Below are 27,079 nucleotides of genomic sequence, written 5' to 3'. Positions count from 1 at the left end.
CTGGAGGGGAAAGGTTAATGAGTCAGGGACACATGAGCGATTGCTCTCTTTTCTCTCTCTCTCTTCATTATCCTCCCCTTTTCTTTCTCTCACTCCCCCCCTTTTCCTCTCTTTCTCTGTCTCTCTCCATCTCTCTCTCTCACTCCCCTTCTCTCTCTCCCTCTCTTTCTCCCTTTTCCCCCCCTCTCTCTGCCTGCGCTCTCTCTCTTTTCAAAAGAATAAAAAAGCATGCCTCATTTCCACGGCGGATCGGGCCTCTTTAAGCGAGCAGGGAAGCAGATATGGATGTATGGAATATGCTGCAGAACAATACGACAATGAACCGAACGCAGTGGAAGTGAAAAATCATCCGGGCTCTCCCCATTCTTCTCTCCCCGCTGGCTGCCCCAGGGCACGCCTGCCCTGCTGAACTCCGCACGGTTTCTCCTCTTGCCAGCGGCGGAGAGGGAAAATGGGGTGTGTGTGTGTGTGTGTGCGTGTGTGTGTGTGTGTGCGTGTGTGTGTGCGTGTGTGTGTGTGTGTGTGTGTGTGGTTGTGCGTGCATGTGTGTGTGCGTGTGTGTGTGTGTGTGTGTGTGTGCGTGTGTGTGTGTGTGTGTGTGTGGTTGTGCGTGCATGTGTGTGTGTGTGTGTGTGTGTGTGTGCGTGTGTGTGTGCGTGCGTGTGGTGTGTGTGTGGTGTGTGTGTGGTGTGTGTGTGCGTGTGTGTGTGCGTGTGTGTGTGCGTGTGTGTGTGTGTGTGCGTGTGTGTGTGCGTGTGTGTGTGGTGTGTGTGTGGTGTGTGTGTGCGTGTGTGTGTGCGTGCGTGTGGTGTGTGTGTGTGTGGAGCGTGACCCCCTCCCCACCCCCCGTGGAGACAGTTCAGACAGTACACCATGAGGAGCTATGTTCTCCCGTCCCCAGTTCTCTCCAAAGTGCCTCACAGAGCTGGAGAGCTCTCCCTTCTCGCCTGTGTAACCGGGCCCTCGTAGTGCAGCCTTGTTCCTGCGCCTCCCGTGCTTTCAGGTCAGGGCTAAGGTACATGTGGGAGGGGTTCGTTCAAGTGTGGTGACATCAGTGCGCTGCACTGCAAGGACAAGAAGGGCAAAAACCTTCAGTTCTTGCCTGTTATGAAGAGACAGCTTCACACAAGCCTCACATAAGCAGGCAGGAGGTGTTTTTGAAGGGACGAGGGGAGGTTTGTGGTTGCTTGTGTCTGTGAGAGGAGCTTGTAAGTTTGTGCGACTGCTGACAGTGGGGTAAAGATGGATTCTCTCTCTGTCTCTCTCTCTCTCACAAACACACACACACACACGCCCTCCTCCCTGCATGTCAGCCCAGTCCTTTTATTTCACAGATCATGGCACTGTATGTGGGTCATAGTGGCTGTCTCCTTGTTGCCCCACAAAAGGCAGTGTGACTGTGGAGGCCGGGGCTGATGGAGTGCTCTGTGACCATGTCCTGGAGGCTCCCGCTAAACATGGCCGCTTTTAATGTCATTATTCCCAAACCGCCGCCGTGGCCCGGGACTGATTTATTTTTTTTAACTTGGTAATTGCAGCTATAAATTTTGTCTTGGTCTAAAAAGGGAGGAAGAAAAGGCCGATCGCGGGTCTTTTGCGTGCCAGCTACAACCCCGTAGTTTGCGCAGACTTGTGTTCGGCTGTCGCCGGTTCAAAGGCGTGAATGGGAATGGATTGCTGTGACTAATTCGCCTTTTTTCCCCCTCCCCTCCCTCCTCCTGCCATCTGGTTCATTTTCCTGCGAAGGAACGTTAAATAAGCATGTTATCGAGTGGTTGCAACAAGGCTGCAGTCTGGCTTCAGCGCGGATTGCAGTTGTCATAGATGCACACACACACAGACACGTGCGGTCGCTCGCACACACTTCACCACAAGTCATGAAAGATCACGAAAGAGTTGCTGACTTTCCAAAAGCGCTTCCGTCTTCCGAATGACATAATTGTGTATCGCCCTACCCCCCCTCCCTCCCTCTCCCCCCACGTATCTTTCCTGTGAGCCAGCCCGAGGTGCTCCCCCCCCCGTACTTCCTCACTTGGACCGCTCCGGCATTCTCGTTTTTGAAACTCATTGTCAGAAAAGTGACAAATCCTGACCTCGCAGGATCCCGTCGGCTCGGATCGTAATCCTAATCCCCGGCCTCGGCATGGTGGCAGAGCGGCGCGGCGCGGCTCAGTCCGTTTACGCGCCCGCTATTGTACCTTCCCGCCAGCTTTGTTGTCCGGTGTGCTCCCTCAGTGCCGAACACGAGGGAGAGCGCTCCAAAAATCCCGCAAAGCCAGTGAACTCCGCTGAGCCTCAGACCGAACCACGGTGTACCTAAACCCCCAAGATTTCACACAGCCCGCGCGTTTCTTTGCGTGAAGGAGTACAACCCCCCCCACCCAACAAACACGCACACACACACAGATTTATATAAACACGTTTCCATACTTCCTCCTTTTTCTTTCGCCTTGGCGTCAGAAAAAGGGACTGACATGAACTCGGTCATAATCTTTCAGGGTTATATCACCGCGCCTCTATGCGCCGAAGCCTGCAGATAGAGACACCGAGCAGATTCACAGACGTCCATTAAGGCCCTCAGCCAAGAGAAGTTTAAACTCCTGTGTGAGGCGGATCACTGATGAGTCCCTGGTGTGTGTGAGAGAGAGAGGGAGAGGGAGAGAGAGAGAGAGAGAGAGAAGGAGAGGGAGGGAGGGAGGGAGGGAGAGAGAGAGAGAGTGCTTCGAGCTGCGGGTGATTTCAGAGTGTTTCACAAAGGTCTCCCTCGCCTGGCCATAAAAACTCAGGTAATGGAGAAAAGTCTGACTGCGGCTTGCATACCACGGCAATAAATAAGAGCGGGCCGCTGGAATTAATTTAGTGTAAAGCCAGGCGAGGTCAGCCAGCGCTCGCAGTTCGGGCAGTGATAGATTAAAGATCGGGGAACGGAGGCAAAAAAACTCCCAAGCTGTTCTTTACTGTTTTTTTTTCCTCCCTCCCCTTCACACGTTTCATGCTCCTGTTCTGTTGTGAAATCTGCTCATACTCTGTTATGAGTTATTTGTTATTATTATTTTTATTATGTTCAGAATCTGGCCATGTGCAGTGGTGGTGCGGGATTAATCCAGTGGGCGTCTATCGATTTAGCCCTGATATGGACAGTGAGAGGCACAGTACTTCAGGCAGGGATGGGCCTCATAGTTCTTAAACAAGAGGCTGGATTGGATTTGCAGCGAGGCGGGCTTGGGAACTCTGGTTCTCTCGCTATAATAAAATAACCTGATTTTTGTTTTTTGGTTGGGGGGTGGTGTGGGGGTGGGGGGGGCTGTCTTCTGGAGTTGATTTAGTGCGGGGCCGTGACAGAGCAGAAGTCCAGGCGGGACTGAGTGTAAATCCATCCTCCAGCAGAGCGAGGGCCCGGTTCCTGTGAGAAGTCGAAGCTTTCTTTTTCCCAGCTCAAAGGAAGGATAATCTTGATTTGATAAAATTAGGAACATAAATACACACATGCACACCATCCTCTGAGGGGCGCTGAAACCAGAGAGGAGCGGAGTCCGCTCGGAGCGCGGAGGCGACGGTGGCCCTCCGCTGAAGGCCTAACCGTACACCTTCGGCTCCCTGCGGACATTCCCAGCGCTTTGAGAGACTCTCACAAACAGAGTTTTAGCAGTCCAGAACAACCCCCCACCCCCATCCAGGAAACTCTCACTCCTCACATCCAGAAACACTCACGTCAGGAAGAGAAACTGTAATGAATGTATTGGCAGCTAAGAAATTCGTTTTTGAAGTCAAACATGCCTAAAGCGTCACTAACCAATCTGTGTTTTATGTTTGTTTCCATCTCTCTCTCTGTCTCTCTGTGTCTGTGTCTGTATTTTTGTGTGTGTGTGTGTGTGTGTGCACGCGTGTGCATGTGTGCGCACTCTCTCTGTCTCCAGTGGGCGGAGAGATTCCCGTGGACATGCGTCTGGGCGGCGGCCAGCTGGTCTCGGAGGAGCTGATGACCCTGGGGGAGAGCCTGTCCCAGACCAGCGACCCCTCCCTCAAGCTGTTCCAGTGCGCCGTGTGCAACCGCTTCACCACCGACAACCTGGACATGCTGGGGCTGCACATGGGGGCGGAGCGTAGCCTGCCGGAGGAGGAGTGGCGGGCGGTGGTGGGCGACTCGCACCAGTGCAAGCTGTGCCGCTACACCACACAGCTCAAGGCCAACTTCCAGCTGCACTGCAAGACCGACAAGCACGTGCAGAAGTACCAGCTGGTGGCGCACATCAAGGAGGGCGGCAAGAGCAACGAGTGGCGGCTCAAGTGTGTCGCCATCGGCAACCCCGTCCACCTCAAGTGCAACGCCTGCGACTACTACACCAACAGCCTGGAGAAGCTGCGGCTGCACACTGTCAACTCCCGCCACGAGGCCAGCCTCAAGCTGTACAAGGTGAGTGTTCGCCTTTGACCTCTGACCTCTCACCCCCTCTGTCACAGCCCTGCCCTGTGCCCTATCCAAAGAGGCGCTGTCAGCGGTGAGAGAGTCCCCACAAGAGGATGTGCTAATGAGAGTTCGTTAGCAGCTTTAGGAGCAGAACAGTTTCCACACGGAATCCATGCCATGTAATTGTGATGTCATTTAGAACTGGATTCTGCTCCCGGATTCTGAGATATACTGAATATTCACACAGAGTAGCCAACATTGCACTCTTTACCAGTAAGATGTAACAGACAGAATCGCAGTGGCAATTAACGGCTGTTTTAAAACCAATGTCCATACATAGTCTACACTGAAGCTTTTCAAATCCTGACCTTCACAAAGAAAGCCCCGTTTCATGAATTGTAAAATTAACGTATCAGCACCCACATACAATGATATGGTTCTTACAAAGCCTTGGCTCAGCATCTGAATATTTGCAAACGTGTGTGTGTGTTCTGCTAGAATCTGTTGAGAGGTACAGTGGGTGGGGTTTAAAGACTGCGCAGGTATTACAGGAAGTCTTGAGCTGCTGTGATGTGGGGGAGAGGAAGAGTCAGACAGCCGAAAAGGCAGAGCAGGGGGAAAGGTGGAGGGAGGGAGGGTTGGGGGGGGTGGGGGGTTTAGTGTAGAAGCGCGAAAAGACAGGGCTTCCTGCTAACAGTCCTCGGAGCAGAGAGGCAGAATTGCTCTCGACAGCCGTATTGATTTTCGCTGGACTCTCAGCTTCACCTTCTCCTCTAATCATTCCATAATGGCCAATGGATGAACACTCCCCGAACAAATGGCCATAAATCTAAGCGGCCGGATTTCGCTTACCCACCTATCCGTGTTTCCGCCGCGCGGTCCCGGCCCGTCACGTCAAGGGATTCAGCTCCGACTGCCGTTAGCCAACCGGGGGGGGGGGGGAGGAGGGAGTTCCCTCACCCGCACCTGACCGTGCGCACCTCTCGCTGCCTGCACACATTCAGGATCCACCGCCATTTAACCAAAGGCTGCGCTCCAGTTTCACGCCGCGCGCGATTGGGAAGCTGAGAAATAAGCGCAAACAGGGCGTGTGAGCTTTCCACGTACTCCAGATTCGAGGGTTATATTGTGGGTGCCCCAGACGTTTTTTTTTCAGCGCACTCTAGGCCGAGTGGTACATGGACAGGAGGTGGGGCAGGAGTGCATACGTTGTCTTTTTCAGTTTGTTGGGAAGCTGTGTTGGAGTTGGCCAATTTCAGCCGCTTTATTCCACTCTTCGCGCCCCAAATGGCCAGCGATCCGATGATCCTGCAGTCTGCTTTTGTGTGTGTGTGTGTGTGTGTGTGTGTTTTTTTGTTTTTTTTTTTTTAAATCTCACGTTTCCTCTTTGTGGCAGCTGCCTGGGCTTGCAGGAACACACAGCAATGGAAAGAATACAGTTTTTAGCAGTCCATTACAGCGGAAAGGGTGAGACACGGGTCCCGGTGCAGCCGTTAATTCCGCCGCGCGTTTCGCTGAAAAGCGGCCGACCGGGGGGGGGGTTTCCGGCACGGCAGCCTCAGAGGGGGGAGGAGCCAGCTCAAGCCTGCACATGCAGAGAGGGGGGTATTTACGAATACCACCACGATTAAAATATGCAATAGGAGTTACACAATCCCGGGGAAGCGTCACATCAGCCCGCCTGAGGAAAACAGAGAGGCCTCGCGGTCACCTGGGCCGGGCTCCGTCCTCACCTGGGCGGCAGGTGGTGGCAGGGGTTACACGTCACGGTGGCACTGGCGTCACGCACCGCAGCGGTTGGCAGCGTGCCACGCCTGCGTGCCGACAGCAGCAGCACCTGACGTTTGACGGAAACGCACGTCATTTTTTCCAGGCTGTTTGTAAGCCGATGATTTGGCTGTGATGAGGACGAGGGGAGTGATGTGTATGCACAGGGTGAGACGGGCACACCTGTCTCCTTTTCGTGCACAGATGGTCTCCCTTCCTCGGCAGGGAGCGGGTGCTGTTATCCGGCCTGCGCTGGCGACAGGTTGCCATGATCAATTTTCAAGGCTGATGCTTCTCTTCGGGTGCAGTAAAGCCAGTGCGAGCCCCTGGCCTGAAAATGGTGTCTGCATGAGGGAGCACACAGCGATTGCTCCAGACCCGCACAGGCGAAACAAAGACGTTCGCAACTTGTCCAAAATTATTACTTGATTTTACGACCTACAAGCGTGCCGAGAGGATAATAAGCACATGTTGCCGAGCGCCAGCTCAGCTCTGGCTCCCCATTGGACGATGTTATGGGTTGTCTTGTCGTGTCGGATTTATGGCCCTGATTGATGGGGCTTGACAGCAGCCTACTTGGCCTACTGTTCCGTATGCAAATTTCTTTCTTTCCGGGAAGGAAAATCACATTTATTTATCCAGCTCCCCCCTCCCAACAGCCCCCCCCCCCCAAAAAACCCCAGAAAATTTGATGTAAATCGTTCCTTTTTGTAACCTTTAGGGAAGAAACTCAATCATCAAGTCAGCATAAACAGCCTGGGAGATGTGGGAGATGGTTGGACACTGCAGCCGAATCGGACTGGTTTGCATTAAGCAAGCCCTTTTGTGTGCAGGGCCCTGTATAAACCGGAGCCTGTAATTACTGGAATTAAAAAGGAAGGTTTAAACTGAGGGCTGAGCGGGATGGGATAATTTGAGAGTCTGCGGTATGCAGTCCATATTAGGGCTTTCTAAAAATATCCCCCCGCGTATCGGAATGTTCCGAAAAAGGCCTCCAAAGGCGAGGAGTGCCGCGGCCCGACCGCGCGGACCACCTCGCGGGGAGTGGACCTTCCTCCACTGGTGTCCTCCATCTTGGCGCTGCCGTGGCAACCGCCGGTTGGGGAATTCAGGGACAGCACCCCCCCTCTCAGGTCCTGTTCTCATGGGGTGAACTTTGACCCCACAATAAGCCCCGCCCTTGGGCTCTGAGTCACGTAGCTCACCTCTGACCTCTCAGAGAAGGGACTCGTGAGATCGCGGCTCAGGTTGGATCATGGTTCGGTCACGTTCACACAGGCTGGGCACTCTGAGTCATCATGCCACATGTCCTGTTAGGTTCATGTGTTTCAGCACTGCGCCTATGGCTTTGGTGGAAGTGGCACATCATGCCAAACAGGTGAAGACTAAATTTTCAGTTTCACCTTCCACACTCGGTGGCTTGGCCTCAGGGGAGCAGCACAGGAAGCGGGCCTGCTTATGGAGGTGTGAAGCCCTCCAGGCCTTCCAGACTCCTCCCAGCTTTCAGGAGGCCCATGGATCCATGAAGGACAGGCTGGGAGGCCAAGACAGGGATGCACCCTGGGGTGGGCAGTTTGAGAGGAGAGGAGAAGGAGAGGAGGAGGAGGAGGAGGAGGAAGAGAAGGAGGAGTATTGGGGGTTAGCTGGCTACCTTCCTTGTCTCGGGGGCTCGGTGCGGTCCGCAGTAATTGAGATTGATTGGATGTTATTTTTCCTCTTGCAAATGTAGTCCATTAGCTTGGCACATGCATAATCAGTTTAGAGTGCAGTTAACTGAATGTAATCATGTTCCTCAGTGTCTGCTCGTGCAAAAATCCACTCCAGATGCAGGGCCCGGGCCCGAGGAGAGAGGGGGGGAAGAAAGTGCCGTCACTATCACACGGGGGGATCTTTACCCATGAAATCCCCCTCGCCCCTCCCCGTCTCGCCCCATTGAGCACACAGAACCGTAGAAACTCACACGCACGTCTCCGGCTTCCCAGGCTCCTGCGAATCGGCCTCGCTGTCTCCTCCCGACGGGGAACCGGGGCCCGGTCCAAAAGGTTTCGCTTGCACCGAGGTGTGTACCGCTTTCCCGGATCGCGTCAGAGCGGGAAAAGTGAGCGTTGTTGTCTCTCCGCTCAGAGAGAGACAAAGAGCACAGCCATAATGTGTATTAGTAGATTAGACCCTTACACAAAAAATGCATTTAGGTGCAATTTAATTGTGCTGCAGCTGTCCAAAGTAGTTTCAGGCAGAGCCATTAATGATCGCTGCAATCGTGATTGATTCCGCGTTCGTCCTCAGCGTCGTCAAAGGACTAATGATGGTAATCATAACAAATAGATCGGGATCGCCACGCGGCTCCTGGAAAAAAAAAATCCGTTTTTACTATCAAATTACGAAACCAAAAAAAAAGGAGTGATTTTAAGTTAAATTCACGAGCGGGCATTCATGACATCCTGGCAGTGCCTTTCAAATTCAAAAACCAAACACACCACCCCAGCACCCAATTGGACAGAGAGTGCCAGCCACGCCCAAGTTCTGTCAACTCGCCCGCCAGACATCAATCGGGAGAGCAAGTGATGGGGGTGGAGGGGGGAGCGGGGGTTTGCCGTCTGAGAGAGACTCATTTAGACAGAGATACTGGACTAATTATCATGGCTAGCCCATGATTGTTTGCTAATAGCGCTCAGTGGGGAAAAAGGTTGCTGCGATTCCAGGAAGAGCCGGGCCCTGACTTACCGGTACTGTAGCGCTAATAAAGTGCTCACTTCAGACTCACCGGGACTGCCCTGCCACTCAGTCCGACCAGCACCTCCACCGCTCCCACCGACCAGCAGTTATCACGCAGTTCCTCTGCATATTTAATCACTTTCCAGCACACAGCGCTAATCCCGTTTATGCCAGATAAAAACGTGTGTGTGTGCCGTTTTTTTTTTTTTTTTGTGGGGGAGGTTTTTTTTTTTTGTGTGTTTTTGGGTGTCTGTTTTACCGGCCCCCCTGCTATGCCGGTGGAGCGGGTCTGTGTTGTCAGATCCCGAGGGCGACCTCTCCGTCTCAGACAGGAGTGAAGTGCAGACACCCAGCGAACCTCACCCCTTTGGCAGGGAGCCCTGGGTGGGGGGGTGTGGAGGGGTGGGGGGGGGAGTGTCCTCCGGCCTGCACTCACTCAACAGGCCCAAATATCTGTGAAGTGCAGGCAGGGCTGGAGGAGGGAGAAGGGGGAGGGGAGAAAGCGAGTGTGCGAGCAAGCCGGTTGGTCGGGGCCGCCGTCAGTCAGGGAGAGAGGGGAGGGGTGTGGCGGCCTTCGGGAGGAGTGTCCAGGGCCCCTCCGTCTCTGGCTGTCTGCTGGAATTTCACAACTCCCCCGTCTCCTGCTCGGGAGAGCAACGCGTGCGCCCCGGGGCCTAGTCCCACTGCCGCTGCCTCGACCGCGTGCTCACGGCTGCCGGCGGGACCAGCTCATGCAGCAGCAGCAGCAGCAGCAGCACCCACAGGGTAGGAGCTCTGAGCCCGGCCTTTTCCTCCGCTTCTTCTCTAACACCGTGCCAGTAAGACCAGCTCACTGAGGGAGAGAGGGATTTGGGGCAGCAGGGAGGAGGGGAGGGGGAGGGGGTGTGTGTGTGTGAGTGTGTGAGTGTGTGTGTGTGTGTGTGCGCGCTTAGAGAACTCCCGGAACTAAGATTGTGACGTGCAAAAAAAGAAAAATGGGAGGGAGGGTAGGGGGTGTGTGGGGGGGTGGGAGTGGGGGGGTGGAGTTGGGGTCGTGACGTGCGTGCGTGTGTCCGCTGGGAGTTGGAGTCCCCTGGGTTATGGTGTTAATGATTGTTTGTTTTGATTTTGGGGCTTTTTGTGTTTTGTTTTGTTTTGTTTTGTTTGGTTTGGTTTTATTTTTTTTTTTTTTGGCTGAGCTGCTCCCCAACCCCCTCCTCGGGGCAGCCGGTCAAGATCAGACACACACTCCTGTCGGTGTGCGAGGAAGCCACTGATCCTATTATCCGCTCCATGATCAGCAGAAAGCACAAGATTGGTGGTGGGGTTAGAGCGCTGAACTGCTGAGTTTGTGTTTGGAGCATGTGGGTGGCTGAGGGCAGTGGTGGTAAGACCGAGTCAAGGCCCCCCTCTCGCTATCCCACAATCCCTCTCTCCCACAACCAAGGCGTGGCTACCAGGGACTGTGTGTCCAACCCCCACCCTCCCGTTCTCTCTCTTCTCTCTTTTAGCCACTCTCCACATCCCCCTTTCTGTCCTTTTTTTTTCTCTGCTCAAAATTAATAAACAAGGCAAATACGCGTCGCCACAGAGCAAATGGAGAGGGCTTGCAGGCGGGTGGGTGGTCCTGTGTGCGGCCCTGCTTAAGGTTAAATATCTTTAATCCAACCAGCCTGAAAAACTAAACATTCTCCTCAGCCAAACCTTCCTCCCCCACCCTGCTCCACACTCTCTGTCTCTGTGTCTCTCTCTCTCTTTCTCTCTGTCTCTTCATTCTTTCTCCCTCTCTTTCTCTCTCACCAGTTGTCTTCTCCCTCATTTCCTGTTTAGGTCTGCCGCTTTTAGTGTGTCTCGTCCCGTGTCTCTCTCTCACTCTACCTTCCATTCATTTTCTCTCACTTTCTCTCACTCTGCCCACAGTGTCTATCACTTTGTCCTTCTCTGTTCGTTTTCCCCCTTCTTTCCTTCTTCCCTTCATTTCTCCACTCTTCTCATTTTTAGGCGCCTCACTAAAACGCACTTAAGCACGCAAACACATTTGTGTGCACCACTGTACAATTCACTCGCTCAGCGGTATGTCTGTAGGTCATGAAACATCATAAAAACGCAACACTGAAGCAAGCTGTTAGAACAGCGCAAACAAACACAGCTTTTCAAAGCCATCACCTCTCGTCTAGTCCCCAGCAAAAAAAAAAAGAAAAAGGGGTGTCTTTTTAACTGGATGAGAGAAGAATTATTGAGAGCGCAATTACATCCCGTAGAATCGACTTCCCGCGTGGAGGCAGACCAGAGGGTGTTTTTATATCATCTAATCAGTGTTTTGTCTGAACGATGCCAGCCTCAATCGTGTAAAGATGGCGCTGCCCGCGTATCTGTCTTGCTGCCACGCTCCCCCCTCCCCCAAGACAGTAACGAGATTTACGCCGCAGGCCCGCTTGTGAAAAAGGAGAGGCGGCCAAATGGGAGACACGGTCATCCCATCCCCCCCGATCGCCCTTTGGCCTCGGGTGCGCAGGTAAATGCCCCTTTGATAAAGCTCTGGCCCAGATCCTCTGAAGCTCGGCATTTCCTCAGCGGATGGCATGGCGAGTGAGACAGGCTGGCTTACGGGCTCACCGGCATCGATTCAGCCCGAGCTTAGCAGGCAGATTAACGGCCTCATCGCAGTCAGAGAGCTGCAGAACCGTGCCAGTGTCCCGCCCCAACATGGTGAGGGGGAACCCCTTCCCCCAAAACCTCCCCCACCCAGCTCTCCATTTCCCTATTGACTGCTGAGGGCTGTCCTGGGACGGATGAAACCAAACTGGCAAATGGGGTGTAGATGTTTATAACAATAGGAAAGGACCTAGTTCTGTGTGCTGTGCTGGAGCTTTAAGATGACGGTTTCTGTAATGTGGTCCCTTTTCAAAGGAGGCTAATTCACCTCCGATTACCTTGATCAAAGGTAAATAAAACCCGAACTTGGAAGTCCAAATTCAGGTGCGATTACACAACCATGCACACAAAGACAGTTATTTATTCATATTTTCTCCAATAAGTACGGGAGAACCCAGGAAATACCTGCCTGTCAGTCTAGGCGGTTGCACCCAGCAAGTGAAGCTCTGTGACTGGGGAGGGCTCAACTCTGAGGAGGAGGCCTCTGGTCCACGCCACGGGGTAAAAAAGTCAACCCCGCCCCCCCGGCGATGGAAGACCATCGAACCATCTTATTTTTCGCCTAATTGCCGTCTGCTGCAGTCCAGGGGCGAGGCTTGGGAGCCGTAAATCTGCCGGTTTTTCGGGGGGTTGGGGGGGGGGGCAATGTTTTTTCCAGATGTAGGCTGAAGATTTCATCCTTTTGTAATTAAGCAGTGCGGCCCGGGGTGTCATCTGGTTTTTATTGGGGGGTGTCGGTGGTGGGGTGAGGAGTGTGGGGGGGGGGACCGCTGGAAAAAATCATTTTGCACCTTGTTTTCTCATCACGGCCTTATTCTTATATAAAAGAGGATAAAATCGAGAGGGATTTTTTTTTTTTTTTTTTTTTTTTAAATGAAGGAATAAAAAGTCCTTGTGCGAGGGCCTGTGTGGAAATGTCTGGGTATTGATTTAGGAGGTGAGGAGGGGGGCGGGTCATTACGCTCACAGGTAATCAAAGAAACCTGTTCAGAAGAGTGAAGAGCGGAAATAAAAGGATTCAGTCAGAATGCGAAGATTTTTCCCAAATGTTATCTTTTTTTTTCCTCGCTCTCTCTTTCTCCCTCTCCCCTTCCACCCGAGTGCGTTCTACTTTGAGCTCATTAAGATGCTGAAAGACAGGGCCAAGGGAGTAGCACCATCCAAGGGCACCATCACCAACTGCACTGGCCTTCCTCTCCCCATCACTACATACACACACACGCACACACACATGCACGCACACACGCACACACACACACTCACACATGCACACACACACTCTCACATACACACACGCACACAGACACACACACACACACATACACACACGCACACAGACACACACACACGAACACACACACACGCACACAGACACACATGCACACACACACGCATGCACAGACACACACGCATGCACAGACACACACACGCACACACACACGCATGCACACACATACACACACGCACATGCACACACACACGCATGCACAGACACACTCACACACGCACACACACACACACACACACACACACACACTCTCACTCATACACACTGTCACTCACACACACTCTCACTCACACGCACACATGCACGCACACACACTCTCACTCACGCACACATGCACGCACACACACTCTCACACACACACACTCTCTCTCACACACACACGCGCACACACACACGCACGCACACACACTCTCACACACACACACTCTCTCTCACACACACACACACACACACACGCACACACACAGCTTCACTCCATTCCAATGCTGTGTATTCTTCAGCCACCGGTTGCCCAATCCCAGCACAGTGCCTACCTCTCAGGAGTGTCTAAGCACACACCTGCCCCCACCCCACTGTTGGTCCAGCTCCCTGTTGCCAGACTTCTGGTTTTAAAAAAAGGAAGAGGACAGTGTGTCTAATTAGCAGCGTCCTCCTCTCTTTCACCACAGCTGCTTTTTTTTTTTAGGGGGGGTGGAAATTGTAATTGAATGATTTATTTATCTTTCCGAAAGCGGATGGCGTGTTCGGTAACACAGCCAGACGTAAGCTCTGCTGTTGTTGGGGAATACAGGGTGCAGTTTGAAAACGTGTTTTTTAATCTACCTCCTCTGACACTGACCCCCCCCCCCCACCCCCCCCTTTTGCTTATGTGGCAACCTGAGGGGGTCAACCTTTCTGAGTCAGGTTTTACAAGTCTCAGCTTGTGAGCAAAAAAAAAAAAAGAAATAAGTCCCCCCCCCCCCCAGTGTAAGCGGTTTCACACATTTGTGTTTTATAAAGTTCCTTTCAAGCAGCCGCCTTGATTTATGACGCCACGGTGCGCCGGGACAGGAAACCTTCACCAGAAGGTAGGAGCGCTTCATCTGAGTCTAAGATGCGCTTCTCTTCAACCTCCTGCTCATCCTTCCTCTCCACATCCAAAAGCCCCCTACAAGTGTCATCACGGCCAATCAATACCAGGCCTAAAATTAGACACATCTTTCAAAAAAAAAAAAAAAAAAAAAGGAAAAGGGCTTTAGCTGTCACTACATAGGAATTTCCTTAATTTATACTTGTACGGTTGGAATTGTCTTGTTTGAGTAATTTAAACCATAAGGATGGTCTGCACTACTGTATAAATGAGTTCTCTGGGAGCCATTATATTTTTGCCATGAAAGTAGATTACACATCCAGTATGCAAATGGTTATTTAAATTATCATTATATTAAATTAACCACTGAAAGGAGACTCTGCGCTTCTTATTAATGACTTGCAGGAACCAGGCTTTATTAAATATTTGTTGATGTTGCAAGGGAGCGACTCTGTTTTAATTCCTCCACAGCCCGTCCCTGTAGGTTTGGACCTCCATATCCTCAGAGCTGTGCTTTTATTCTTTTTCCCCCAGTTCAAATGTGTCTCCAGTGTTTCTCTCAGGTCTCTCTTTCCGTCCCCCCCCCCCCTTGTTCTTTCTCTCTCATCCTTTCCTTGGATAAATTATGGGCAGGCTGTGAATTGAGCATCGTACTGTACAAAATAATTGCCTCCATGTTGCTGGGTAATATTTGGGAGGCCTAATCCGCCATCCTCAGTCAGGATCCTATTACACATTTTGTGGTCCCGGGCTACAGTTGCTTTTGCTCCACAGCACTGGGCATAGGAACCCCTGGTTTCCTCCTTGGTGTTTATTTCCTTTTGCGGATTATAAATATTGCCTTTTTTATTTTGCATGCGCGAGTCAGGCGTGCTCGGCTTGGCCCGGCCCAGTCCCCTCGTTTTGTTACTCTGCGGAGAGGTAGATTTTAACAGGCAGAATAATGAAACGTGGAAAGGACTGCAGTTCATGGGATATCAAGTAGAATAAAGGCACTGTTAGGATTGCGAGCCGAATTACGGCAAATCCCTCCGTACATGAAATAACCCCCCTTCCAAAAAAAAAAAAAAATCAGATCACTGACATGACCCACGATTCATGCTCCGGTTTCCTGTAATGCAGCGCATTTTCAACACCCTCGTCTCTTTACACTTTTTCTTAAGCCCAAATGGGGCTTATCATTCAATTTTCCTCCATTTGGAACTATTTCTCTCCATTCCCTGGCTCATTTTCAGTCCCTTCTATCATGGCAGACGAGAGGCTGGGGGGGGGGGGGGGGGGGCAGGTGAACTGAATCTAAGATGAACCTTGGGGATGTGACTGGTGTCTGATTTTCAGCATGGCCTTTGATCATCGACCCTCTTTGATTTGTCATTGTATCGTTGGAGGCAGCATGCAAGGAGAAATCGCATTGCTCTCAGAAATAGCCTGGACACTCTGTGACCTCCCGCATGACCCCTGCTGAAGATTACCAGCTGTGTGTAACACTGTCATTACAAGTGCGTATAGTAACCATCTCATTACAGGTGTTTATAGTAACAGTCCCGTTACAAGCACATATAGCCATGGTGTCATTACAAGTGCATTGAGTAACACTGTCATTGCAAGTGCAGATAGTAACCGTCTCAGTACAAGTGCAGATAGTAACATATAGCATATAGATACATGTGTCATTACAAGGGCGTATAGTCACATGTGTCATTACAAGTGCATTGAGTAACAGTGTCATTGCAAGTATATCGAGTAACAGTGTTATTAAAAGTGCATTTAAGAAGGAAAATTTGATTGAAAACACATTTAGACTAAAGTTTTTGTTATAGTTAAGAGAATTTTAGTTGTATCGAAGTAGAGAGGATCTCTTTCTCTTTCACACAGCCGTCCCTCTCTCTTTCTCTCTGTCTCTCCCTGCCCTGCCTGCACCAGATCTCTACTATTTCAACTAACTCCTAGATCTTTAAACATGATGAAGCCATCTCCTCAAAATCTGGCTTTTATGTCCATAAATCAAAAGCCATCTGCCATTTCTGTTCAGCTCCAACAGCCTTCAGGCCTGGGTTACAAAAGCAGAACAGGAAGTTATTAACTGCCAATCACTGCATCGATCGACAGCCTCACCCCCACCAGAACTCTCCCACTGCCTCCTCCACACTGCAGCCAGGCATGGAGCGAGTGACCCGCGAAACCAGCCCAAATCCTGGGACCATTTTGCGGTGCAGAATTTAGCAATAACTTCAGGAGAATTAGGCAGTCACTGACATAAGTTATGGCTTTCAAGAAGAAGAGCCAGTCACCTTCTCCTCAAGCCTCAGCCCTCTCGTTGTGTCGTTTTACCTGTTAGCTTTCACCATAAAAGATTAGCTTATCGTGTCACTACAAGTGCAAATAACTTCCAGTGGTACTTCTTTCCGGTTAAGAAATAGCTTATGGTCAGCTCTACAGATTCTACAGTTTGCAGGAGTCAATTTGCTCCAAAAAGAAAAAAAAAAAAAAAAAAAGTTCGTATTAGAACGTGGCGGTTCAATTCGTCTGTGAAATAAATCTAAGAAATAAATTGTTCCACATGCATCCGTGTGGAAGCCCTACAGCTTCATTCCCTCCTCACATTCAGAGTCAGATACCAGATAAAAACCAGGGTGAACTAATGGCATCAGCCAGAGACCAAAAAAGAAAAAGTGGGGATTGATTTTTTTTTCTCTCCACCCCATTTTCAGTGGTGTCATTAGGACTAAGGATGATTAGAAGAATATTTACCTTCTTCCAGGCTTAATAGAGACAGCGTATGCCAGAGAGTCTCAGGGTGCAGAGGTCAGGGCTGAGGGGAGCAATTAAAGGGTATGGATCAGGCAGCAAAGCCGGGTCCCGTCCCATTGTATGGGCTGCGGGCGGAATGGATAGGTGAGGAAAGAGGCGTTGCATATTGAACAGTCGTATTAATTTATTGAGCCGTGTCAGAGATGAGCGAGCACTTCGCCCCTACTCCATGGCCCTCACACCAGGAGCCCGGGCCCTATGGCTGAGGGTGAGGGCCTCGGCCTGGTGTACCCCCACACGTTCATCCCCACAGCACCCAGCGCGAGGGGAGAGGCGAAGACCAGCTTTGCGGCGTTTTCAGGGGGGTTGTAAATATTTTGCATTGATATTTGCGATGTCTAATTTATTAAACGCCCCGTGTCGAAGGCGAGCATGAAGATACCGTTAACTGGTTATTTGAAACCTCGGTGTTTTCACAGCTCTGCAGTCCACTCCATCCTCGCACCTATTAAAGTCATGGCAATATATCACGGGCGATATATTTGGCAAGCACATTCGGTATTTAGAGGCTGGCTCTTCCCTGTTGATCGGTCATTGGCGGTGGTCACGGTGTCTGAGGGGGTCGATTTTGAAAGCGGAGCAAACGCCCAGACACAAAGCTCAGGATTCAGGCTGCTGGATGTCTGGGCTCTGCAGTCATCCATCCTGAAGAGCCTTTTTTTTTTATCTTTTTATGCACCAAAAACAGCTTTAATTCTTTTTAAAGTTTTAATTCTTTCAGCTTCATGACCAACTCTGTTGCAGTTGCAAGTCTCATGCAAATCCCACAATGCATTTCACAGAGAAGAAGCTCAAACTACCCTGCTATGCCTGCTGGGATTGAAGGCAGAGAGCAGCCATGTTGAGGGGATCATTTTTTTTTGTTTATATTTCATCTTAAATCTTACAAAATATCTCCTTTGTGAAAATGTGGATGTATTATTTGGTCCTAGGCAGTCAATTAAACATGCACTGAGAGTTCATTGAGATCGTAAAAATGCTGACTGGGTGCAGGGAGTCAGAATCTACTCGCTTTTCGCTTCCTGGAACAGAGAAACGTCTGACGTGCTGACGCTACACGAACAGGCCCTGAGAAACCAATCAGGGGCTCGCTGCTCCCGAGATGATATGGTTTACTTCATTTGCCTGTCAAATGAAGTGTAAGCTCGGCGGCAACGTTAAAATGGAGTCCTCCTGCAGTTTAGTTTCCCTTTAGAGTGACCCGCTGCATACACCCCTCCCCAGTCGTTGTTCACCCACATATTAATGAGAGTGTTGAGGGGCAGATGTAGTCTGCGCCCAGAAGAGGTCTGTTTGCTGACCTCTGCAGGGGCATTCGGGGCCGGGGGGGTGTGTGGGTGGGTGGGGGGGGGGTCACAGTGGTGGCAGCTTGAGTGAAAGAGAGGCATTCTCCGAGGAGATTCCCTCCTTTGTCCCAAAAATAGCTGAATAAACAACGTATCCATCACCGGGACAGGGTGGCGTGCAGGGTGACGGAGCAGGGAGGCCCGGCTGGCGATCCAGCAGCCGGCCAGCAGGGCTTTGTCCAGCTGGGGGGTGGGGGGGCATGGGGGACGGGGGAGAGAACTGCACCCATTCCTACACCCCTTATTTTACCCAGCCCGTCACACAACGCTTTGCTCTGAGTGACGTGTGGAGCCCCTTTTTGGGTTCCCAGTCTTATAGGCGATGTTTCTTTTTTTTTTTTTTTTTTTTTTGCTAACACAGAAGTACCACAATACTGGTGTGCCACTTTATTCCCCACGGCTGGAATCTTTATGTAATAAAGACACAGGAAATAATCTTTATTTGGGGTCGGTGTGGCCGCGTGTAAAAGCCGCTGTGTCGTTGTATGGAAACCCCTGCCTCCGCAGAAGCGCTGCAGGCCTACAGAGAGACCCTGACAGACACAGGAGTGAAGGCCATCGCTCGTTTCCGTATTTGAGCGGGCGTTTCTCTGTTCAGACTGCAGGTGCTCGCGTGCTTTAGCTGTGTGCACCGTAGGTCTCCCGGTATGGTGCTACAGACCGGTGAATATAAAGCTATGTCCCCTGTGTGTCTGAGCCCTTACAGCACAGACGAAAGTGCGCCGAAAACTTCAAAGGGTGTCTGCAGGCATCTGGAGGGATGAAAAGTGCACCAGACGGGGGTTTTCGGTCTTGTAAGGGTTAATGAATTATTACTGGCCCTTTTTTTTCGGGGGAGTAACTGTCCACCAGGAGGGGAGGAGAAATATTAATCATTTATTTGATTGTCCGCGTGTGCTGATTAATCAATCTGAGGGGAGATCTGAGGGATTAACTAGCCCCATTATTCCCATGCAAGAACAGATAAGAGATAAGACTTTAAAATATCGTGTTCCATTTATCATTTATTTTTAGGCCCCTGCTGATGAGGGCGAAATAAAAACTGAGGTGAGATTGGTCAGAACACCAACAGTAGGGGCGAGGGCGGGCGGGGGAGAGAGAGCGAGAGAGAGAGAGAGAGACAGACGTGCGATTTAACAAGAACCGAAGCGGACGGCACTTTAGTGGGAATGGAATTGTGTGGGTACAAAACCAGAGGTGGGGGGAGGAGGAGGAGGAGGAGGAGGAGGAGGAAAGTTAGACAGACTGTGTGCCTTTGAGAGTGGAGAAACAGGAAGTGTGAGTTTGGGAAGGGGTTTGCACTCCACACCTGGGGAAGAGCCTGTCTGTGCTTGCACGAGGAATAGAGGGTGGGCGGGGGGGGGGGGGGGGGGGCAGGGGGTGGGGATGGGGCCCGCAGACACACACACACACACGCACACGCACACACACACACACACAGAGCCAGCCCTACGCCCGAGTCCTATGGCGTGTCGCGCATTTTCAGAAGGCGTAATTAAACCATCACAGAGTTCCTGGGTGCTCCACCCACACCCAATCCACTCTATAAATTTCCTATCGGCTGAGTGTTTAATGCGAGTTATGCGGTAACCGCACTTTGATTCCGACATACCTCCGTTTGTAAATACAAGAAGCGCTTAAAGGACTGTGGTTACTTTACAAGCATGGCGCCTGCGGCTCTTGGGTCGAGTCTAGTACAGAGAGAGAGAGAGAGAGAGAGAGGGAGAGAGAGAGAGGGAGGCAGCAGAAAAGGTGCTTAGAAACTGTAGTACACTTTGCACAGTGCCTCTCCCTATCCCATTCTCCCCACAGCCACTCAGGGTACACACAGAGAAAGAGAAGCAGCTTTGAAACCAGAGACGGAGGAGGAATATTATTTTACTCAGGGAAGAACGTGTCAGCTTCGTACACCGCCTTAACAGCGTTTCCCCCCCAAGGTAGAGCAGGTATACAGCAGCAGTACTGATGTAATGGAGTCACCTGGATTCTCCTAAGGAAGTGGAAGTGTGTGGGTGGTGAGGCCGAGTAATAATCATGGCCACTGACTTGGCTGCTGTATGCTGAGTTTGTGATGGGCAGTGACTGTGTCTGGCACAGGAAGTGAGGTCACTGAACCCAGCTGCCTGTTCACTCCATGGCTCTCTCTTGATCCTGGGAGCCGTTTGGTGTCCCAGTGCTATTAGCAAAAAGCAGCATTCTTTGTAAAAAATTTTTTTTTTTAATTTGAATACTTGTCAGTGAGGTCAGCGTGAAACTACATAACGAGGGCACTCCTCCAAAACTCTAATAAATTAAAATCACAAGTTGTCCTATAAAAAAAAGTGCTTAATGTGATCTTATAACCCGTTTGTGTAATTTACATTTAAAAAAATCAGAGATACAGGTCATTGTTGTGCTGGAGGTTGCTGCGCCCTCTGTTAAGAGTCTCAAACTGAGCATCTAGAAGAGCGGCTACTCTGATGACACAGAGGCTAATGGCTGGAGCAGTTATTTTTGGGACACCCTTGCGCCCGGACAAGGTCTTTCAGAGGCCTTTAAAAGCTGCTGGAATGAGCGAATGGGCCGCCTCCAATTAGCCTGGCATGTGTTTGATTTTTTTTTTTTTTTTTTTGTGATGGCGATCATATCTCAGCTGTAATTACGCTGCGGTTGGAATGATGAGGGCTTTAGGTTATTGATCCTCCATCGATCGACCTGATCAATGAGCACTTTGTTTTCCTTCTCTCTTTTTTTTTATTCGTAATGTTGTTTTTCTTTTCTCTTGGTAATGAGGCCCAGCAGAATGGACTGTGTTGGGTGGATGCTGGAGTATCGGCTGGAACTCGGTCTGATTAAGGGATGGTAGGAGTGTGAGAGGTGTGTGTGTGTGCGTGTCTGTGTGTTTGTGTGGTTATGTGTCTGTGTAGCTGGGGGGGTGGAGTTAGGGCTAACCCCCTCTTGGGAACAGCCAAGCTTTTCAACACAAGTGTTCAGGCCCACTTCAGGCCAGGGTTAAATGTGAGGTCTTCAAAAGGGGAATTTCAAATTCATGCCTTCTCGCTCTGGGGCAAGGCGAGTAGAGCTTCAGGCTGGATTTCTCTCTTTGCCAAGCCTAATCTCTCTGTTTTTGAACATGCGCTGGCTACTTCTGTAAACTGCGGATGAAATATAGCAGGATGAAAGAAAAATGCATGAAAAGAAAAAAAATCTTTGAAAGTTGAAAGTCCTCCGCTGGGAGCTGGCATCGGAGCAGAGTGGATCACTCCCATTATGTCCCGTGGCAAGGCTTTCTCCCCACCACTTCATTTTAACCGATTAAAATCAACAATGCCCAAATGCAAAGCAAAGACGCTCCTGTTTTGTCCCTGAAGGAGAATAAAAAAAATGCACAGGGCCTGACGCAAACTCGCCCCGGCGTTTCATTTAACATGTACGCTTCTTTGATAGCATAACCGGCACTTACATCATTTCACTAGTCTTCCGTTGCGTTCCAAAAAGTGAGGCACTTAGTCCAGCTGATAGGATGTAGTGTTTCCCAGAAGGGAGGGGGGGGGGGGGCAGGTGTGTTGATGGAACAGGTGTGTTGGTGGGACAGGTGCTGTTGCGAGGAGGAGACAGGATGAGCGGAGACGGAGCTTCCTGCTCTTCGGCGGTAGGCCCGTCCCACTGACAGCGTTACTGATGCCGCATGCAGATGAGTGGCTGTTGGCCCGGGCTGGCAGAGCCCTCCCCCCTGCATCCCTCTCCCTTTCCCCATTTGCATTTTAAGGGTCCCACTCCAAGGGCTCCCTGCTCCTTTGTTGGCACAGTGGTGCTATTAATAGCTCTCCATTTAAGAATCTGTTCACTATTTACTCTGGCACCCAACTCTGATCAGTGCTGCTAATTAGCTGGCAAGAATGGCAGGGTGAGGCAGGGCACAGAGGGGCGGACTGGAAAAGCGCATACACTTACACGCACTCTAATGCACGCTCGCTCACTAATACACATCCGCTCACACACACGCACTCACTAATACACACACCCACACACCTCTCACATACAGACACACAGTACACAAATACGCTCACACACTAATACACAATAATATACTAATACACAAGCAGACACACTAATATACACTCTCACTCACATATAGAAACACACACACACACACACACGCTCAAACACACATGCTCAAACACACGTATGCTAATACACACTCACTCACATACACACATACTAATACACATACACACTCACTCTAATACACACTCACTAATAGGCATTCACTTACATTAGTACACACATACATAAATACACTCATATATACACAGGCGCTCTCATATATAAACTCTCGTACGAATGCACACATGCACATACATGCAAATACACACACACACACACACCCACGCACACACACGCACACCAATGTGCACACTTACAAGTATTCATACTGGCAAGCCTTAAACACCAGCTGAAACCCCGGCTACCGCTCTAAATTTTAGATTTTAAAAGGATACAGAAAAAACATTGCATTTTTAACAGCCTTCTTGCCTAGCCCGAAGCAGCAACCAATTATGTCATGATGAAATATTTACACAGCTGAACTGGGAACGCCAGAGGTGTAAGCCGGATGATACAAACCCAATGAGATTGTATTCAGAGCCCTTTTCTGTAACCCGCCTGCATCTTCCAGAGGGGCACTGCAGAAGAACTGCTCCCTGTCAGTGTTAAAAGGGAAATGGAGCTGCTTCACATCCATAAAGCAACACTTGAACCTTTCCCTTTTCCTACGCGCTGTTGTTTTTTTTTTTTTTTGCACAAAGCTGCTTTCTGTATAGAAAGCGGCAGCGTTGCTCGCACTCAGGGGCTGTTGAAATTACAGAGGTGCTCATCCTCCTCAAGGTGACTTTGCATTCAAAACGCTGATGCAGGGGGCTCGTATTAACTGAGCGGATGCCAGAATCCCCAGTTCCTCTCTTTCCGATTCAGGCCCAGTTTTAACAGAGGAGGACAACAACACTTTGATATCACTTCCTGTGCTGGGGGTGGCTGCTTCAGGGGTGTTTTTACTGAAGCCCTCTTTGGAGACCCTGCCGTTGGGTGTCTCTTCCGCCACAGAGGGGTTCCTTGGCCGTGCGGAGGGGAGCGGGGTGTTTGTTGGCAGTGACTAATGGCCTTTTGGTTTTGTTCATGTGCCGAATTCAATTTTCAGTGGCCGTATTAATCATCAGAAGTGCTGTCACCCCTACCCCAGCCTTCTGCCACCTCGCCTGTATAACCGCCACCCCCCCCCCTCCCCATCCCCTGACAGGCGGCGAACAGCCCACACTGCATGTTAACCCACAATGCCGTGCACCCCGGCCAGCAGCACTCTCATTACAAACCTCCTACAAACGGGTCCAGCCAGATGTTTTCCTGTTGTTTAGAAGCAGCTTCTAACATGTGTCAAGATTTCTCCAGTGTCAAGAATTCTTCAGGTATAGAAATGCAATGATGTGCAGATGTGTCATCGTAGTGTCAACTTCCAGAGTCAGCTTTCCACTGTCTGTGAAAGCACAGCAGGCAGCATATTTTCACCTTACATTACATTATTGGCATTTAGCAGATGCTCTTATCCAGAGCAACTTACATTGGTTACAGTTTTTTCTACAATGTTGTCCATTTATACAGCTGGATGATTACTGGGCCAACTATGGTTACAGAAACAGTGCCCCAGGGGGGGAATCGAACCCACAACCTTTCGGTTGCGAGTCCTGCTCCTTCACCACTATGCTACACTGCTGCGTACTCCCTGCCACTCCCTTCCTGCAGTGGAGCTGGAATGGAGTCAGCTCAGCTGGTTGCGCATCAGTGCAGTCTCTGTGGCCGTTTGCTGCGCAGCTACGCGGTCTCTCCAGCTGCATGTAGCACAGCTGCGCGGTCTCTCCAGCTGCATGTAGCACAGCTGCGCGGTCTCTCCAGCTGCATGTAGCACAGCTGCGCGGTCTCTCCAGCTGCATGTAGCACAGCTGCGTGGTCTCTCCAGCTGCATATAGCACAGCTGCGTGGTCTCTCCAGCTGCATATAGCACAGCTGCGTGGTCTCTCCAGCTGCATATAGCACAGCTGCGTGGTCTCTCCAGCTGCATATAGCACAGGGCTCTGACAAAGCCTTCCCCGGAGAGAAGATGTCACCCTCCCCTTCCAAAAAAAAAAAGAATAAATCTCATTCATATTTAGCTTTGTCAATCCACTCCTAACCCAGTGTGCTTAAGACAGACACTAATCCCATGCGTGTGAATAATTGATTCTTCTCTTCAGTGGGACACGTGTGTGTGTGAGCGTGTGTGTGTGAGCGTGTGTGTGTGGGTGTGTGTGTGTGTGAGTGTGTGTGTGTGTGAGCGTGTGTGTGTGTGAGAGTGTGTGTGTGGGTGTGTGTGTGTGTGTGAGTGTGTGTGTGAGTGTGTGTGTGTGTGTGTGTGTATGTGTGAGCGTGTGTGTGTGAGCGTGTGTGTGTGTGAGTGTGAGCGTGTGTGTGTGTGAGTGTGTGTGAGCGTGTGTGTGTGAGCGTGTGTGTGTGAGCGCGTGTGTGTGTGAGCGTGTGTGTGTGTATGTGTGTCTGTGTGAATGGGTGTTTTGAAATGGGGGGGGGGGGGGTTTAGAGCTGTAAACAGAGTAAGACAAGAGCTGAGATCCCAGCTGGGGAGTAGAGGCCTGGTTACAGCGGAGTCCACATCCTACAGAGAGCAGCCAGCAGTGTGTGTGTCTGTGTGTGTTTGTGTGTGCGTGTGTGTGTGCGTTTGTGTGTGTGTTTACAGGGTGGGAGGTAGGGATGAGGAGGGTCTGCAGTGATCACAGCTGGGGGGGGGTTGTGCTGAGGGATACTTCGGAATGGTTCATGCCAAGTACAGGTGTGATTTTTCCACTGACTTGTGTGTTCTCTCCCTCTCTTGTGAAAACTCCCGTCAGAGCAGCATTGGGCCCAGCAGGAGAGGCTGGGAGGCGGTCAGAAACATGGCTCTTCAGCCTGCATAGCAAAGCAGAGATCCGGCAGGGCCCCGCCCTCATCTCTCTATCTCCGCCGAGTCGTGTTTCATGAAAAAATTAACAAATGTTATCAGGGGTAATTCTCAGCCCTCATTACTCATTGAAATGATATGCTTTATTAAAGCCCCGATGCAGTGCTCTCTGGCATTAATGAAAAGCACTTGATTGTCTAACTCTCCATTTCCTCTATGGCGGCCGCCTCCTGTTTAACTGTACACACCAAGCCTCACCAAGTCGCAGAGAGAGACCTGCCTTTTTAAACCTGGCCAAAGGGATTTTTGCCTTTGTCCCCCCTGCTCAAAATGGAGGCCCTGTCTGAGATTGTAATTACACCAGTGCGTGCAGGGAAAGGAGGCCGTGGCCGGGCTGGTGTGACTTTGCCCAGACCTGTACCGAGCATGCACAGGGGTGGCAGATGCTCCAGATGTTGGAGGGCCGAAGGAACAGCTGGTCGCGTTGCCCCCTCGCCTCCCTGCAGCTGCCGCCTCCTGCTGGTAGAGTTATTGTACTGCCATGTCGGTGCGGCGGCTTGCTCTGGGGCTAACAGTCATAAAAACACCAGGAGGCTAAGCTGTTAATTAGTCGCCCAGAGAGGAGGGCAACGTCGACCAATTCTTTTTTTTTTTTTTTTTCCTCTGCCAGACCTGACATCATTCCCTTCCTCTTTTTCACAACCATTTGCTGTGCATTGCACCAGCTCAGCTCATTAACAGGAAGCGCGTTAAAACTGGGTGATTAAAAACCCTACAGAATGTATGTGCCCTGTGCGCCCATGCGTGTGTTTATCCGCACGGTCCGGAGCTGGGGGCACGCGGAGGGGGGGGGGGGGGCTGCGGTGCTCCGCTTGGCAGCGGCAGAGCCTTGTTATCACAGCGCAGGGCATTGATCTTAAAGTTGCCGATTTGCTGCCCCTCCCATTGTGCGGACGCATTGATCGGAGCTGATTGAGGGCCATTCTTCAGAGCGCAGGGACATTATCAAAGGGTGGGATTAGCCAGCTCTTACTTTGAGGAGGTGAGGGGGGGAGGACGCATTATTCAGCTGCATGTGACCACCTCCCCCCCCTCACACACAAACACACACACGCACACGCGCACACACGCACAAATGAGACGGTTTGTAATTAACGTGGGCCCAAATGACTGCTCGCATTGATCCTGTCCCCTCTGCAATTATGTATGTATTGTTTACACTCTGGTTACCTTTCGCTATTGGAAAGGAATTCAATAATTATTGCATTATTTAATGTGAAAGCGGAGTGGAGTAGTTAAACTCGCGAGCCCGGGCGGGAGCGGTCCGTCTTCCGGGTTCTCCCCGGAGCGCGGCCCCTGGTCCGGCCATTAGAACCGCCTCCGCGGCTCGGCTCTCCGCACCCGAGGTCCGACGCGGTCATTCATCTCCACAGCCCCGGCCTGCCCCCGTTTTTCCTCAGGAAACTCACATTAGCTCCAGCACACAGTCTGTTCCTCCTTTCCCAGGGAGAGAACAGGCAGGCAGCGCGGTGAGGTGGAGCGGCCAAGGAGCTCAGCTTGTGACCCGGAGGTATTGCGGGTTCAATTCCCAGGTGGGGCAGTGCCATTGTACACCTGAGCAAGGTCACTAAACATCCAGGTGTATAAATGGATACAGTATAAAAATGTGAGCCCTGTTAGTCCCTTGAGATAAGGGCATCTGATAGTCAATGGTTTACTGTAACCTAAGAGGGCGCCTTGCTGCTTAGGGTAGCTGTGAGGAGAAGCAGGGTGCAAAGCAGCAGGATGGGCCAGGGGGGGTTTGGGGGGTGAACCAGAGCAGGACAGGAAGATGAGGCTCAGTCAAGTAATTCAACTCAGACACCCCCCCCCCCCCCCCCACACACACACCCAACTTCCCCCATGGTGACATGTCACCTCTTGCAGTAGCTATGATTCAAACCAGCCTGTAAACTTGGCACCCAGTGTGTTGACTGCGTGTAAGAGCAGGCAAGCGCCCAGACAGCAGCAGGTCACCCCCCCCCCCCCCCCCCTCCCAAGAGAACCCTCACCCTCACGCAGGGCTGTGCCGTAACGCTGT

At 51.1% G+C, this 27,079-nt stretch overlaps 1 protein-coding gene across 2 annotated transcripts in view; it reads left to right on the top strand.

Moving 5' to 3' along the window:
* LOC118788124 (zinc finger homeobox protein 3-like) overlaps window positions 1-27,079 on the top strand; it is a 169,801-nt gene that overhangs the window by 66,312 nt on the left and 76,410 nt on the right. For both annotated transcript variants that reach the window (XM_036544002.1, XM_036544003.1), the window contains exon 3: window positions 3,918-4,414. In XM_036544002.1, coding sequence (XP_036399895.1) covers window positions 3,918-4,414 — 497 coding nt within the window. The remainder of the gene's footprint in view (window positions 1-3,917; window positions 4,415-27,079) is intronic.

The sequence above is a fragment of the Megalops cyprinoides genome, chromosome 13 (assembly GCF_013368585.1).
Source record: "Megalops cyprinoides isolate fMegCyp1 chromosome 13, fMegCyp1.pri, whole genome shotgun sequence".
NCBI classification, from domain to species: domain Eukaryota; kingdom Metazoa; phylum Chordata; class Actinopteri; order Elopiformes; family Megalopidae; genus Megalops; species Megalops cyprinoides.
This window is presented reverse-complemented; position numbering and strand designations above follow the sequence as displayed.